This window comes from Hemicordylus capensis, chromosome 2 (genome assembly GCF_027244095.1).
Source record: "Hemicordylus capensis ecotype Gifberg chromosome 2, rHemCap1.1.pri, whole genome shotgun sequence".
NCBI lineage: Eukaryota > Metazoa > Chordata > Lepidosauria > Squamata > Cordylidae > Hemicordylus > Hemicordylus capensis.
This window is the reverse complement of record NC_069658.1, coordinates 298,674,374-298,692,179: the sequence shown is the minus strand read 5'-3', so window position 1 is coordinate 298,692,179 and position 17,806 is coordinate 298,674,374. Positions and strand designations below refer to the sequence as shown.

Genomic DNA, 17,806 nt, shown 5'->3' with positions numbered 1-17,806 from the left:
CGTGTGAAGCATCAGAATTGTGGCTCATCCTGGCACTACCCACTGAGTACCCAGGGTTTTTACCTGAGCTTTTACCCAGGCAGAAGGGAGCAAGTGCACCCTTCACGCCCCCCAGTCCCCAGTCATGTGTCTGCTCGGGCTGCAGGCATCTAGAGTGCCTGACTGAGGGGGAATCCCACAATGCACCATACTCCTTCCACAGTGCATTTAGAGATATCTGGAAGCTGGGCTGCGTCATCCCAGCCTCCAGGACACCCACGCTGCCGAGAGTAGTGCTGATCATGCACTCCTAGATAGAAGATAGAAGCACTCCTGCCTCCCCCCAGCCTTCCCCGCCCAGCTAAAAAGGTTGTGTGAATTACTTTAATATCTCCCAGTTTCAGTTCAAGGCTGCTTCCTTATCCCTGTTTAACTATGTTCTTTTTAAAAGCCAAACTAGTCTCTCTCTGTGTATACTTATATGTTGTGCTGATGCAAATATAATACTACATCATAGTTAAAGCAAACCATGGAAGAGAGGGGAGAACTTGTGCATGGGGAGGGAGAAAGCACTCAAGCCAATGGCACACATTGAAGCTCCTCACCATGGTACATCAGTGGTAATGGGTGTGCCTCATTTTGCAGAATGTTTGTTGAAGAAAACTAACACTCCCTTTCTTTTGCCTACAAATCAGAGTGCTGTGATTTCCCAAGATGTCTCTTCTGTCTCGCATGCCAAGTCAGCTATTTCTGTGGATAAGGTGAAATGTACTGAAGTTAAATTGGAGACGGCAGGTACTGAGAAATTAAGAATTATTTTCACAGTATGGTTGTAGGAGACATACTTAAAAAACAAAGTGAGGCTAGTCCATATAAGTGAATAAAGGTTGTATTTCATGAATATTTCCTAACTTTGTAAGGCATTGTATCTTTTAAAAATTGCAGTATTTAGGGAGTTATTCAAATGATGTAGTACATTACTGGACATACTGAATAAACTAGTTATTTTTGTCCATTCTGTAATTATCTTGTTTCCTTCTATGGGCTTTCCCCATCCACTCTTCTTGTCAGATCAGATATCTCCAGCTGACCTGAAAATAATCCATAACTCTATAATTGACAATATAAGTGTCCAGCCAAAATTATAGACACTAGCCTCAGTGTTTTTGAGAGTTTGTGCTTCACGTTATTTCACTGAATGCCAAACTGATCAGTTCTCCAAACTGTCAATTTTCCAGTCAATTCCATATAGCTGTGAGCTATGCCCCTGCAGGTTTTCTTAGGGTGGGTTCAGACAACACAGGAAGAAATGGTGAACTGCCAGATCTGGATCGAGACCCGTCGGCAGCTATAAGAATGGGTTCTGTGCCTGCGCAGGAAACCCACGGTAGCCATGCCTCAGCTTGCCGAAGCATCCAAGCCCCACCCCCATGCAGAGCGTGCTATTTAAGGGCAGGGTGGATGCGACGTCCCTCAGTGCGTTTCCGACCGCCTTTGCGTTTGGACCTCGGTCTGCTGCCTCTCCGTCGGAAAGTTCCTCATGAGTTCATTTTATTTATTGTACTTTTTTAAAAGACTGATTTTAGTGTATTTGACCTATTTCTGGCTGACAGTGATTCTAATTTCTGACTCGGACCAGCTGACAACCAATGACTGGCTTTGATCCGCGGAACGGACTGGTTTTCCGGTCCCTCTCTTGGTGGACAGAACGCAGAAACCTCTTGGAGGGCGTACCATTCCAGATCCCGTTACCAGCAGTATGGCTAACAACAGGTGCTTCCCTTCTGGGCTGGGGGGCACATTGCACAGGTCAACAGACCCAAGGGAAATGGACCCCAAGCCAGAAGCAACCTCACATAAACTTCTTGAAATTGCTTGCAATTTTTCTTGCTCTACGGGCCTTCTTACCAATTTTACAAGGCACCTATGTCCAAGTCCAGCTAGACAACACGACGGCACAAGCATACATCAATCGTCAAGGTGTTATTGTCTTTCAAAGCTTGAGTGCACTTGCTGTCCAGATGGGGTACTGGAACGGAGGTCTCTGTCGGTTGCAGAGGAAATTTGGCGCGCAGATCTCGATGTCGACGTCAAAGACTTCATGGTCGTAGGCTTTGTTCATCTGAATCAGGACATAATTTTACCTACCTTTTTCTGGAACCCGCAGTCATCCCTGGAGAGGACCATGCATTCGCTGGATGTGTGCAGGGCTCTCTTCTTCTATACAACACATACAAAGGACTTTAGATCCTACACGCCTCTTCGTCGCCTACAGTAGTTCCGCCAAGGGCTCTTGCATATCTAGGCAAAAGTTGTCAACATGGCTAGTTGACCTCATCCTGCTCACCTACAAGATACAACAAAAGGCACCACCGAAAGCCATCAAAGCCCATTCTACTTGGGCCTATGCTTCTTCAGTGGCACACCTTTGGGGAGTTGGCTTCTTAGATATCTGCAAAGCGGCCACCTGGTCATCAAATCTCTCTTTTGTTAAGCATTACAGCATAGATGTGTGCTCTGCTGCAGAGGCTAGCTTCAGGAGAAGCATCCTTAAATGGGTGTTGCAGTAGCACTACTGCACCCTCCTCCATGGGGAGCTTGCTAAACACCCATTCTTATGGCTGTTGACGGATATTGATCCAGATAAACAGGTTGCTCACCTGTAACTGATGATCTGGTAGAGATCCATCAACATCCATAAGACCCTCCCTACCTACCCCCTGCAGTAGTAGTGTTCTGCTATGCACATATTGATGTGCATGCTACTGCCCTTGAATTGCTCAATCATCAAGTGTGAACTCACCTTGGCGGTTGTCCAAGAACTGAGGGACGTCGCGTCCAGCCTGCCCTTAAATAGCATGTTCTGAGTGGGGGCAGGGCTTGGACACCTCGGCAAGCTAAGGCACGGCTACTGTGGGTTTCCTGTGCAGGCACAGAACCCATTCTTATGGATGCTGACAGATCTCTACCAGATCATCAGTTACAGGTGAGCAACCTGTTTTTCCTTGAGCTTATCAGCGAGCTCAACTTCAAATCTGGCTCAGAAGATTTGTTTCTGGTTCAGAACTACAAGCAAAACAGGATATGCCAACATATTTTTTAAAGTATTTATTTATTTATTTATTATCAATTATCAATGTCCTCATATTGCCCCCAACACCACCAGAAACTGGGCTTGCTGCTGTGGCAACTGAACCTACCCTTAGAATCTCAATGCTACTAGATTATTCCCATAATTTAGGGAAGTTATGGTTCACAGCAGCTTCTCAGGACTAACCACTGAGATACAGCTAAAGACATGTTTTATGTTGCTGAAATATTTTGAGTGACCATAATATTAAATCAGAAATAGAAAACAGCTAATACAGTTTGTAATTTTAGATTGGTTATTTTTTTAAAATCTCATTTTCAGTTGCACCAGTTTCTCACCAGTAGGATCTCATAGAGCATACATCCAGGCTAATAGTTTTGCATTTCTGATTTTAACCACACAGGTTTTACAGACTAATATGACTGGAATTTTGAAGAAAATAGTGCTCAGAAGAGAGTGATATTAATTCTTCTGTTGGACTGGTTAAAAGCGGGGAGGGGCATGGAAATCAAACTTTCCACCACTTAAAAAAACCTGTCTCATTTATAAATATAAATAAATTGAATATATCAAAAACTGCCACTTAGAAGAAAATACCATTTCAGAAATATTAAATTCTGTATTTTATATTACCAAAACCTCAATAAAGGTGCTTTTAGAGAAATTAGAGAAAATGTGGGAAAACATTTAATCTAATAAACAAAAACTGCCAATTGTTAAAAGGAAAAGCTATTTTTAATTTCATATTACAATCATACACCAGACCCAAAATAGGATTTAAAAAACCCAAGTGTGCCTTTAAATCTCATTGCCAATTAAAATTGCCCCCCCCCAATTAGTCAGTGGTGTGACTCAATAGTAGAATGTCTGCTTTGCATGCAGAAAGTCCCAGGTTCCATTCCTGACATCTCCAGGTAGGACTGGGAAAAGACTCCTGCCTGACATCTTGGAGAGCCACTCCCAGGCAGTATAGATGATACTGAGCTAGATGAACCAATGGTCTGATTCAGTATAAGGCATGACAGCTTCCTTTGTTCCTAAAATTGTGTTAATTTATCAATTACATCAACTGAATCTTGCTGCCTTAAGGGGAGAAATCCATTACAGTTACCTTAATTGGCCAGAAGGTGGAGCACAGGCTGCATTGTTTGAAGCTTTTTGAGAGAGAGAGAGAGAGAGAGAGAGAGCGCTCAGGTGTTTAAGACTGATATAGAATAGCCATTAAATTCAGAAAAGAGAAGCATAGATTAAATGCCTGGAGAATTCTGGCGGTAAGCAAAACAGAAGGCTTTTTTGTAAGCAAAATTTCTTCTTCAAGAAATAAATGGTGGCTGTGCTCTGTGCCTAGGTGCTCCTTCCTGGTCAATGCTTCTGGCATGGGTTGCCACAGCACCATAAGTAGGATATAATTCACTAATACAATTGTAATAGTAAGCGCCATACATTGTCAAAGAAGGATCTTCTGAAGGCCAAATTCAGGATTTACATATAGCTGTGTGAATCCAGAGTAATTCTGAACACAAAACCTTAACAGTGGCCCACATCTGGTTCTTCCTCAGCAACGCTGTCTCCTTATACATCCACACTGATACATAAACATACTTTGAATTGCTAAGAAGGGGATTTTTGCAGAGGTTTCACATGATAACACTGCAAGCAATCCTTCCACTTCTACACGAAGAAAAGTGTAGAAGCAGGGGTAAGCAGAAAAGATCTAGAATCAGGGGTAAGCAGCAAGGTGGCTACATTTGCAGATGATACCAAACTCTTTTGGGTAGTGAAATCCAAAACGGATTGTGAGGAGCTCCAAAAGGATCTCTCCAAACTGGGGGAGTGGGCAACAAAATGGCAAATGTGGTTCAATGCTGGCAACTGTAAAGTGATGCACATTGGGGCGAAAAACCCCAACTTCAAGTATATGCTGATGGGATCTAAGCTGTCAGTGACTGACCAGGAGAGGGATCTTGGGGTCATGGTGGACAGCTCATAGAAAGTGTGGGCTCAATGTGCAGCAGCTTGGAAAAAGGCCAATTCCATGCTAGGGATCATGAGGAAGGGGATTGAAAATAAAATAGCGAATATTGTAATGCCATTATACGTAACTATGGTGCGGCCACACCTGGAGTACTGCGTACAATTCTGGTCAGCACATCTTAAAAAGGACATGGTAGAACTGGAAAAGGTGCAGAAGAAGGCAACCAAGATGATCAGGGGCCTAGAGCACCTTTCTTATGAGACAAGGTTACAACACCTGGGGCTTTTTAGTTTAGAAAAAAGACAACTGTGGGGAGACATGATAGAGGTCTATAAAATCATGCATGGTGTGGAGAAAGTGGATAGAGAGAAATTCATCGGCTAATAGTTGGAGGGCTAAAGGCCACCTCCAGCCTCAAAGGCAGGATGCCTCTGAGTACCAGTTGCAGGGGAGTTTCAGCAATTGGGAAAAGTCACATCTATAACCTGCCAAACGACTCCAGTACATCGGAGTGGTAGTAGACATGGAAGAACAGAGGGCATACTTGCCAGAAGACAGATACGAACGCATTCAAAAAATAGTGAAAGCATTCCAAATGACTCCACTACAGAGAGCAAGGGCAATCCAGGTACTTATGGGCCTGATAGCATCATGCACATCTACAGTACGGTATGCGAAACTGAGACTGAGGAAGCTGCAAACATGGTACTTGTTGGAATTCCACCCCAGTGTCGATCCACAGAACGAGCTCCTGCTTATACCAAAAAAGGTGCTCGCCTCTCAACGCTTGTGAGCCAACAGCACAAATCTCCAAAGGGGAATTTCATTCAAATCTCTAGTGCCCACACTGACGGTGATGACAGATGCCTCCATGCTGGGTTGGGGAGCTCATCTATCAGAGCTAAGGTTGCAGGGCCTTTGGACTGCACAAGAAAGGCAGTTGCATATAAACTTTCTGGAGCTATTGGCTGCCTTCAAGGCTCTGCAGTCTTTTCAAAACACCATCATGGGCCACGTGATCCAGATACAAATGGACAATACTGCTGCGATAACATACATAAACAACCAAGGAGGCACCATATCAAAGCCACTGTGTCAACTCAGTTTACGAATGTGGAACTGGTGCATCGCACGAACGATTCATATGGTTGCCATCCACATAAAGGGGGAGGACAACACATTAGCGGATGCACTGAGGAGGAGTCATATGCTCCAACAACATGAATGGGAAATGAATCCCTTACTCCTGGAAGAGCTGTTCACATGTTGGGGGACACTGACAGTGGACCTATTTGCAACTGACCAGAACAAGAAATGTGGGCAGTACTGTTCCAGAATGGGACTAGGAAGCCGCTCCAGGGGCGATGCCTTCCAGTTTCAATGGACAGAGTACATTTTATTTGTATCCGCTGTATTCCCTGCTGAACAGGGTGGTAGTCAAGGTACTGCAGGACAAGACCAGAGGAATTTTAATAACTCCCTGGTGGCCAAGACAGCCATGGTTCCCGCAGCTACTCAGACTGTCTGGCTGGAACCACAGGTGACCACCACAGCAACCGGACCAGAAAAGTCAAGAGAAAGGTCAGCTGCTGCACCCAAACCTAGCCACACTAAATCTTACAGCTTGGAGGATTTCTGAGGAAAATCTTACTGAATAACAGAAAGAGTTCCACCAGGAGAAATTATCAAGCCAATTGGAAGAAGTTTTGCAACTATACAGAATTGAAACACTTTACGCCCAAGGAAGCAACACTAAGAGAGGTGTTGCTATATCTCACATCCTTGAAAACACAGGGACTTGTGAATGTCTCCATTAAGGTGCATATGCAGGAATTTCAGCACGCCACAGTAGATGGGATGAGAAAACAGTGTTCCCACCCAAGGTGCAAGGAATTCCTGAAAGGAATAAATAATATGTACCCACCAGTACGACAGCCCATGGACAAGTGGAGTCTGTCTCTTGTGCTTTCCATGTTAATGGAAAAACCTTTTTGAGCCAATGGCAACTGCTGCTATGAAACTGGTGGCATTGAAGACCATATTCCTCGTGGCAATAACAAGTGCGAAATGCATAAGTGAACTTCTAGCACTTCGTATAGATGAACCATATACAAAATTTTATCAAGATAAGGTCGTGATGCGCATGGATCCAGACTTCAGACCAAAGATAGTCTTGGACTTTCATTTGAACCATGATATAGTTCTGCTGACCTTTTTCAGTAATCCACCCTCGCCATTGGAGCATGCAATGCATTATCTGGATGTGTGTAGGGCAGTGCTGTTCTATTTAAAAAGAACACAGGATTAGGAAAACAAGACATCTATTTGCATGAGCAGCCAGCGAAAGCGCCAAATGCCATCACACCAACAAGTATCACATTGGCTAGTGGAGGCGATAATGATGGCATATGAACTGCAAAAAGTGACCCCACCAAGATCAGTGAAGGCCCATTCAACAAAGGCGTATGCAACATCAGCAGCGTATTTGTCTGGCGTGAGGTTCAAGGACATCTGCATGGCTGCTTCCTAGGCATCAGACCAAACATTTGTCAAGCATTATGCTTTATTTATTTATTTATTTATTTATTTATTTATTTATTTATTTGACGTATTTCTATACCGCCCAAAACTTATGTCTCTGCAGCGGCAGCTGATTTCAGAAGGGCAGTACTAAAAAAGGTGTTGCAATAGCTTGCGGCTCCCACCTCAAGGGAAGCTTGTAATTCACCCACTGTTTATGACTGTCGTGAGATCACTATCCAGATAAAGAAGTTGCTTACCTGTAACATATGATCCAGTAGTGATCTCACAACATTCATAAAACCCGCCCAGCCATCCCCACTGCAATACGAACTGTGAATTCAGAGATGCTTACAGGAAAATAACATTAGTTGGCCAACAAGAAACTGAAAGAGGGATGCCTAACTGCCGGTATAAGAATCTGCAGGGCATGTGCAGGAGGCAGTTGGGGGTGTCTCGAGGAGCTAACGAATTTTACCCAAAGTTGGTCTGCGCAGGCACGGAACCCTTTGTTTATGAATGTCATGAGATCACTTAACACAATCAAAGGCTTTTCTGTAGTCAATAAAGCACATATTGACTTCATGTTGGTATTCTTTGGCTTTCTCAATTATCCAGTGTGCATCTGCAATGGTGTCTCTTGTTCCTTGGCCTTTTCTGAAACCAGCTTGAACAGCTGGCATTTCTGTACCATAAAAAATACTATTCTCCTGATGGGTGTATAGTGTACTTCAGATGACAAAGGCTGAATTATTATTTTAATTAAATAATAATCATCATCATCATCCACAGCATAATCTCAAAAGATTATTGGAGCATCAAGCAAGCAGGCAAACACAGGTCCTTAACATACTCAGGTCCCAAACTACTTAAGAGGTTGAAAGGCAACAGCTTGCGCCTTGAACTGAGCTTGGAAACAAACAGTCAATGTAAATTGCCCAAAATTGTGTTCCCAAAGATCAGCCCTTCCTAACCGCTGAGCAGCAACATTTTGTACCAAGCTTCAGTTTGTACCAACTGAAGCTTTTCCAACAATATGAGCTACAGAAATGCCTATCAGTATGAAGAGAGGTGCATTTCTGCCACATTGACACACTTACAGTGACACACCAGTCCTGCCATTGTGATGTAGTGTTGGTATTTAATGACAGATGAAAAAGATGTTTTTTTTAAAGGGGGGGGGCTCATCTCCATTGGCTGAGAACAACATCCTCAGGTAAAGCTATAAAGCATATATCAAACTGAGCTAAGGTTTTCAATTCATACTGAGATTTTAATTATTATGCTATTTCACACACACATTTCTCTGACGGCTACAAATTAATTTTGCATTTTGATATATTGATCACTCTCAATATCAAATGTTCTAAGAGACCATCACTAAAAGCAGTTCCTAGCAGCTTCTTAGGGAATGCTTTGTTTTTCAGGTTTAAAAGATCCTAAAAGTAGAATAGTCCTTCTTACAATCTAGTATCATGAAGCCAATTAATCTTGTCGGTTTAATAAATAATACAATTGCTTCCATCTTTTGTCCACTTCCATCCAATTAATATTCTTCTGGGGTGTTTTTAAAAAGCATTTTGTTGAGCACTGTCTGCTTGCGACCTCTGTGAGGGAAACCCTTTTATCTTTTAAAATACAAGTGGCCCTCGTTATTTGCGGGGTTTCCATTCTCGGCTATAAACGTGAGTACAGAAACCGCAAATAAAAGAACAATACCAAGGTTCCTTTATTCGCAGTTTCTGTACTCATGGTTGTAGCCGAGAACAGAAACCTCTATGGGAATCTAGAGGTTAGATTCCTATGCACAAAACATATACCAAATACAGGTGAAACTCGGAAAATTAGAATATCGTGCAAAAGTCCATTAATTTCAGTAATGCAAATTAAAAGGTGAAACTGATATATGAGACAGACGCATTACATGCAAAGCGAGATAAGTCAAGCCTTAATTTGTTATAATTGTGATGATCATGGCGTACAGCTCATGAAAACCCCAAATCCACAATCTCAGAAAATTAGAATATTACATGGAACCAAGAAGACAAGGATTGAAGAATAGAACAATATCGGACCTCTGAAAAGTATACAGTGTACTGTGCTTGATTGGCCAGCAAACTCGCCTGACCTGACCCCATAGAGAATCTATGGGGCATTGCCAAGAGAAGGATGAGAGACATGAGACCAAACAATGCAGAATTGCTGAAGGCCGCTAATGAAGCATCCTGGTCTTCCATAATACCTCATTAGTGCCACAGGCTGATAGCATCCATGCCACGCTGCATTGAGGCAGTAATTACTGCAAAAGGGGCCCAAACCAAGTACTCAATACATATGCATGCTTATACTTTTCAGAGGTCCGATATTGTTCTATTCTTCAATCCTTGTCTTCTTGGTTCCATGTAATATTCTAATTTTCTGAGATTGTGGATTTGGGGTTTTCATGAGCTGTACATGTTTTCATGATCATCACAATTATAACAAATTAAGGCTTGACTTATCTCGCTTTGCATGTAATGCGTCTGTCTCATATATCAGTTTCACCTTTTAATTTGCATTACTGAAATTAATGGACTTTTGCACGATATTCTAATTTTCCGAGTTTCACCTGTATAGTAGAAAGGGAAATAAGAGTCGAAATGGATAGTACCTTGCTCTCCAGGGCTCTAGAAATGCCCCTGAAAACCCCCAAATCCACCAAATTTTTGGTGAATATTCACCCCCAAAAAGGTTTTTTAAAAAGAAAGAAAGAAAGCCTCAGAATGGCTCCAAGTTCTAAAATGGTGGCTGGAAGTGATACCAGAACTCATTTCAGTGTCATTTCCAGCCACTCAACAATTGCGAATAGGTGAATTTTAGCCTATTTTTGTACTGTGGATAAAGAAACTGGGACCCATCTGTGGATATGTGAAACTGTGGGTGCCAGGCCCATGGTTTAACGAGGGGAACCTGTAATGTGTCAATTAAGGGCAAGCCAAGAGGTAGTGCCGGACCCTAATTCTTCCCATTTTGATATTTAATATTCTGGGCAGTCAGTTACTTCAATACCTCTCAACCTTTTGAAATAACAAGTATCCTCTAACTTCTGGAAAATGTAAGTAAGAAGTTAAAAAAACATTCCTTTAAAATTTATAAATATAAAACAATAGTAAAAATTAGAATTCTAAAATAATCTTTGCTGCCTTCCCAGAGAAGTTCACCAGCAACAGTAAATAAAATTGTGCAACCAGCCCGCAGAGAAACCCATTTGTATGTTTCTAAAATAATATTTTGCTCCCTGCCCCCACAGTCATTATTTTGAATGAATTATCTTCCTACATGAGAACACACCATGGAGACATCTATACAGCAACACAGAAACAATAGCTTAACCCCTCTCACATTTATTTTACTTTTTTGTTCCTGCAGAAATGTACCAGTGTACCTTTACAATTCTAGTACTAATAGAAACATTAGAAACACTAGCTGACATCTGGACTAAAGTTTCATACATGCAATGGGGAAGGGACGATTTTCATGTATTTGCTTTGCTGCCCTCTGAGCCTCCAAAAAATGTCCCTGAGGACAACAGGGGCTGCAGAAGTAAGGGAGGATCTACAAACATTACCCCTTCCCTGTTGCGTGTGAAACATTAGTAATGATGTAAGCCATTAACATTTTTAAAACCCACCTACTCTTTAGGCCCATTTCTGTTTTCTTTCTTCCCTCCACAGCACAGAAAATGCTCACGGACACATTAAAAATTAAATTCCTTCGATAACTACCACAGCCATTTTTTAAAATGTCAATTCTCAGAAGAGTAAAATATTTACTTTAATGAATACATTATGAAAATTTAAGAATTCTGGGTTTTGATGGGTTTTATCCCATTTGGTGGACATTTCTGGTAATATGGAACTCTAGAATCCAAAGGAAAATTTAGAGATTTTTTTCCATTGTGTGTGATGAGAGTTATCTTGCTTTTAGAAGAAAATGGGAAAAGCCACTGTGTATGTGGAACACTTATTTATGTGTTTGTTTTTTCTGTATGTTGTTTTTTCTTAGATAACTTTGGTTGAAGAGCGGTGTATATATATATATATCTGTAGTAGTTATTGTAGTAGTTTAAAATAGCCAAATATACATAATATTGGCTCCTGTTTTGTTTTCTCTCTCTTCATACTAGGGGGAAAAGTATTTCCAGCCCTTGAAATTGAGGTATGGCATATTTAGCATTGGTATGATATTCAAAGGACCCATTACTAGAAAGTTATGCTTTGAAATGTAGCTGTGTTGATCAGCACTCTGGGTTTTTTGAAAACTAATAGAAACAATTAAATTGAAGGTTACTTTTCCCTACATCCATTCTGCGTGTTCCCTTGTGGATCAATATTGCTACTAAGGATGTGCAAACAGGTTTGATGTTGAACGTGTTCGATGTTGAACCAGTTTGGTTCAACAGTTCAGGGTCAAACCAAACCACCCCCTGTTCAGTCCTACCCCAGACCAACCCCCACAACAGCCATTTGGGGGTTCACAATTAATTTTTTGCACACACACAAAAAGTTTAGTACTTTCCCCCTCCTGGGGGCTTCTGCAAGGCTGCAGGGGGGTCCTGGTCATGACTCAGACCACACAGAGGCCCATTGCGTATGCATGGCAGCCTCCAAAATGGTCGCTGGGGGAAAGGGCCGAAGAACGCCCGAACCAGGCAGTTTTTGGCACAAGGAAGGTCAGCGGGGGTGAGGGGACCTCCGTGGACACACACACACCCTGCGAGGCCTCGGAGAAGCCCCCTGGAGGGGGTAAGTAGTTAAGAAAATGACTCACGAACCCTACCGAACCGAACTCAGGGGAGTTCAATGGGGGGCAAAATTGAACTGGCCCGGTCCAGTTTGGGTCCAGTTTGGACTTGAACCAAACTGGGCCAGCCAGTTTTGTGCACACCCCTAATTGCTACTAGCCTTGCCTCCCATCAGTAACTAAATCTGAGTCTCTTTGGAGTCCAGAACTGCTGGTCTTTCAGGGTGGGGCTGGCTGCAACAATGTGAGTTAAGAATCAGTCTTTTTTCCTTTCTTCATATTTCCAAGAATATCCCAACTGCAGCTATAAAAGGACTTTATGGATCCTGGAATAAGTATTTTGAGATTGTTGGGTTTTTCTAGTTATACTCTTGGAGTGCCTAATTAGTATTGGTGCATTCATATGCACCTTTTAAAGGGGTAGTCCAATCACAGCACACAAGATTCCCCCCCTCCCGCCATTTTTGTATAATTAAGTCATCCTATACCCTACTTTAGTAAGACTGTTATTTACAACATCCTGGAAAGTGCTTGAAAACCAGGTCCAGCATCCAGACTAAGCTACTGAAGACTAAGTCCCATTAATTAATGGGACTTAAATTGGGCCTGACTAATTTGTCTCATTGATTGCAGTGGTGCTTAATCATTACTAGAGTCTGGATGCTGCCCTAGAATTTTTCAAGGTGTGATGAATACAGTAGTCTTATCACATAAGGGCAAATTCACAAATCTGCCTTGCTGTACAAAAATTGTGGAAAGGCCTTCAGGGGGATTTTATATCAGAAGTGGACATGTGGATCAGAACTGTAGTCTTGTACATCTTTATTAACCAGTTTACTTCTGCACTATGTATTTATTATTTAGTTATTATATACCCCGCCCCTCCAGTACACTGCTGCTCGGGGTGGCTCACAACATAATAAAAAGATACAAGGTAAAATAAAACTAATATAAAGTTAAGCAAATGTAAGTTAAAACAAGTTAAAAGATCAAGCTAAAACCACATTTAAAATTACAGGCTATTTTTTTTACAGTTTCAAATTAAAAGTTATTTTAAAAGCTAAATAGAGAGAACTATTAAAACTTAAGAACCTGCCAGATATAAAAAGAGATAAAACATTTAAAAGCCTCTTTAAAAAGATGTGTTTTTGATTGTTTTTTGAAAACACCGAGGGAGGGAGCATGGTGAAGTTCTTCAGGGATGGCATTTCAAAGCCAAGAGACCACAACCGAAAAGGCCCTATCTCTATATTTTGTGGAAGTTCTCAATCTTAACTTCCCACTGCTAGTTTCCTCTTCTGTAGTGAATGCTCATTTTCCAGACAAGCAAAGTCAGTAGAGTGACAAAAGAGGGGAGTCAAAAAGTTAGATGTATAATCTAGTCATGAATTTCTGCCTGATAGGCTACCTAGAATATTCTTCCAGGTTTCATCAGGGGCCAAGGCCTGGAATACAGCAAGCAGGATGTACTGCTCTTATCTAGGCAACAGAAGAAGACCAAGATGGAGCCCCTAAATTCTTAACACAGCCCTTGCTAGCTACTTTGGTCCTGACTCAAGAGCAATCTGTAGTAGTTTCCAAGCCAGGAAGCGCACCAAAGGATACTACCAATTAGTATTCTTTCATGTGTGACATTTACCAGCTAGGATGTGTAGGGTGGGATGTTCTAGGGTGGGATGTTCAGCTGAGGAAGCCCTTGAATATCATAGAGATTACATTCCACAATACCACTGCAGATGCTGAAACTGCAGTAATTGAAACTTTGTGCCTATTGGAATGAATGGGGTTAGGTTCACTGGTTGGAGAACGTACATAACAAAGAACAAAACATTACCCAAAAAAATCCAGAAATAAGAGAGGGGTACAGCACCACACCTTGGCCACATCATCTATCTAGCTGTCTTCAAGTAATGCCCCCCCCCCAAACCAAAAAAGTCTCAAAACCACATTCCATCATGGCTCCACACTGCCTCCAGAACTCTCTTCAAGCTGGAAATGCAACCAGAAGTGTGAAATTCACACATAGGAACTGCAAATGGCTGAAATTCACCCCCATAATAATTGAAACCAGGTGTATATCTAGTTTAGCTGAAGCTCCTAGTGCAGAATCTGTGACATTCAGGGCCTCCTGTACATACAACCATGAATGAAGATTACACACATCTAATTTGCTGCACATTCAAGTATTTGGATTCCACTGCCAATTGTTACTTCATAATGTGTTTATGGGCATTAAAATAAATATACACACAGTCTTTACATGCGATGAAATCTCTGTAACCAGATGCGGAACTCAGATTTAAAGCAGATAATAAGCTTTGTATAAGTATAGCCTGCTTTCCATTAGAAATTGTTGGGGGATCTTGAAAGTGGTGTTTGTCTTTTGCTGTAAACCGCCTTGGGATTGCTTTAATGAAAGGCGGTATATAAATTTAATAATCAATCAATCAATCAATCAATAATGGGGGTAGGGAGATTACCATAATTTGCTCTACAGAAAATACTATAGCCTGAATCCTGAAAAGCTTCAATAGAAATAATAAGCATATAAATTTTCCACTGAAGTTAATGGGAGTTCAAGGGTTTGGAAGCTCACAAGATCCCCCCCCTTCACTAGTTTTATTACTATTCCAAATTTCTGTCTATATGTTGTTTCATGCCATATTTCTCTCTGTTTTAGGGTTTGGCACCTGCTGCAAAAAGGTATATTAAATGAAAATATTAAAACATGCTCCTGCCACCATCAGGAATGCTGCTATGCCTGATCCCTATTTATTCTATGTGATATCCAGCCGGAGTAGAGATTTCTTTGGGATTTTATTTATTTATTTATTTATTTATTTATTTATTTATTATGGTTGGGAGGGGGGAGTATCCATGGTAAACAAATCCCATTGTAGGGTATAATCCAGGCTAGATACCATATTAATATATTAATATTTCTGTTCTGCAATTAGAAACAGAAAACACTGCATCTATCATAAATATAGTGTCATACTGAAAATTATTCATGCTGTGGAAGTTTTTCATGCTGTTTGAAACTATTGCTCAGCTGTACACCCTGTTGGATCAATTGTCAGGGAGAGCAGTTATTCATCATTTGTTGTTCAGAGCTGTTCTTTTCTTGCTTGCTCCTTCAGTGATTTCCAAGCTAGTTTATTTTCATGAAACAAGAGAAAGATAAGAGAGTTATTTTCCTTATGCATGCAATGTGCTTTCTGCAATCATTCCTGAGTAGAGTTCTGCTGAGACCAAATGTCCATCAAGTCTAACATTCTTGTTTCTCACAGAGGCCAGCCAGATGCCTCTGAAGGGATTGCAAATGGGGAATGAAGGCGCTAGCCCACGCCCAAGCAACTGGTATTCAGAGATATATTGGTTCTGAACCTGGAAGTTCCACTTAGCCGGCATGACTAATAATAGCCTTCTGACAGACCTCATTAATGTATCTAATCCCCTTTTAAAGGCATCTAAGCTAATGGCCTTCACCACCTTCCATGTATGCGTGAGCTGTATGTGGTGCAGAATGACTCCCTTTTGTTTATACTCTCAATTTATGAAGAAGTGCCACCTCCTTGAGATGCTGTGACTCAACAACTAGGATAATATTTAGCAGAGGATGGTAAAAGTGTTGAGAGACCTACTCAAAATAGTGTTCAACCAAGTAAAACATCTCAGTATTTTACAGATTATTTGGGGGTTAGCTTGAGCTTTGTTGTGTTGCACGTCGCCCTGCAAGTTCCATAAACTGAAGGGCAGGATTTAAACTTATTAAAATAAATGGGTATGTCTGTATTGCATAATGTATCCAAATACATACAGGTGAAACTCGGAAAATTAGAATATCGTGCAAAAGTCCATTAATTTCAGTAATGCAAATTAAAAGGTGAAACTGATATATGAGACAGACGCATTACATGCAAAGCGAGATAAGTCAAGCCTTAATTTGTTATAATTGTGATGATCATGAAAACATGTACAGCTCATGAAAACCCCAAATCCACAATCTCAGAAAATTAGAATATTACATGGAACCAAGAAGACAAGGATTGAAGAATAGAACAATATCGGACCTCTGAAAAGTATAAGCATGCATATGTATTGAGTACTTGGTTTGGGCCCCTTTTGCAGCAATTACTGCCTCAATGCAGCGTGGCATGGATGCTATCAGCCTGTGGCACTGATAAGGTATTATGGAAGACCAGGATGCTTCATTAGCGGCCTTCAGCAATTCTGCATTGTTTGGTCTCATGTCTCTCATCCTTCTCTTGGCAATGCCCCATAGATTCTCTATGGGGTCAGGTCAGGCGAGTTTGCTGGCCAATCAAGCACAGTACACTGTATACTTTTCAGAGGTCCGATATTGTTCTATTCTTCAATCCTTGTCTTCTTGGTTCCATGTAATATTCTAATTTTCTGAGATTGTGGATTTGGGGTTTTCATGAGCTGTACGCCATGATCATCACAATTATAACAAATTAAGGCTTGACTTATCTCGCTTTGCATGTAATGCGTCTGTCTCATATATCAGTTTCACCTTTTAATTTGCATTACTGAAATTAATGGACTTTTGCACGATATTCTAATTTTCCGAGTTTCACCTGTATATATGAGCATCCCATGAAGTTGCAGGACAATAGAGCAGTTATAAAAATCATTACTGAACTTTCTGTGGTACACCCACTTAAAATATCATTAGAAACAGATGTGACTGAGAAGAGCTCAGCTGCAGTCCTAATGCTGCGTTTGTACAAGGATGCTGTGCATAGTGACTAAATCTTCATAGAAGGTGCCAGGACTCTGTGGAGGAGGGGCATGATCATAACAGGTAGCCTAGAACACAGTTGTGTGCATCTAAGTTTACTCTGGAAAATTAATTTCTCCACTTTGCTCTAGCTCTACATTTTCCGGCTGATAAAATTAAGAAATGAAATTAGTGGACAGTCTTCAGATAATTTTTTCTAGAACACTGGCTTCAGATAATTTTTTCTAGAACATATGGGAGAAGCACTGGTATAGCACCAGTGCTCTGAGGGGTTCCAGACTAACACTGCACTGGTACTTGTGAAGGGGAGTGGGAATAATTTAGACAACCTCCTTCCCCTCCCCCCACCCCAGAAGCCTTCTGTGCCACTCAAAACTATGTTCTTGAGGGCCGTACAATTCTTATGGATATATTTTTGGGTGGCATAGAGCACTTTTGGGGAAAGGGGAGGTTGTCTGAATTTGTGTCCCCCTTCCAGAGCCTCATGAGCAGTGGAGCTGAGTTAGTTGAACTCTTCAGATGCATCAGTGCTTCTCCTGTAGCACTGGCGCGTCATTAGTGTGGGTGCACTTAAATACTTTTAAAAAATGAAATATTTAAAATATTGTAGAAGAGTTAAAACTTTCAGTCCCTTTTACTCTTTTTATTTAAAGCACAGAATTAAAGTATTATGAATCTTTACTCAGATCCCTGG

At 41.3% G+C, this 17,806-nt stretch overlaps 1 protein-coding gene across 12 annotated transcripts in view; it reads left to right on the top strand.

Moving 5' to 3' along the window:
• Positions 1 to 17,806, top strand: part of LOC128342526 (uncharacterized) — a 138,959-nt gene that overhangs the window by 102,071 nt on the left and 19,082 nt on the right. For 11 of the 12 annotated variants that reach the window (XM_053289897.1, XM_053289900.1, XM_053289892.1 and 8 more), the window contains 3 exons: positions 675 to 774; positions 11,731 to 11,762; positions 15,028 to 15,050. In XM_053289897.1, coding sequence (XP_053145872.1) covers positions 675 to 774; positions 11,731 to 11,762; positions 15,028 to 15,050 — 155 coding nt within the window. Of the gene's footprint in view, positions 1 to 674; positions 775 to 11,730; positions 11,763 to 15,027; positions 15,051 to 17,806 lie in introns of those variants that run through there. The other variant, XR_008315046.1, reaches the window with a different exon arrangement.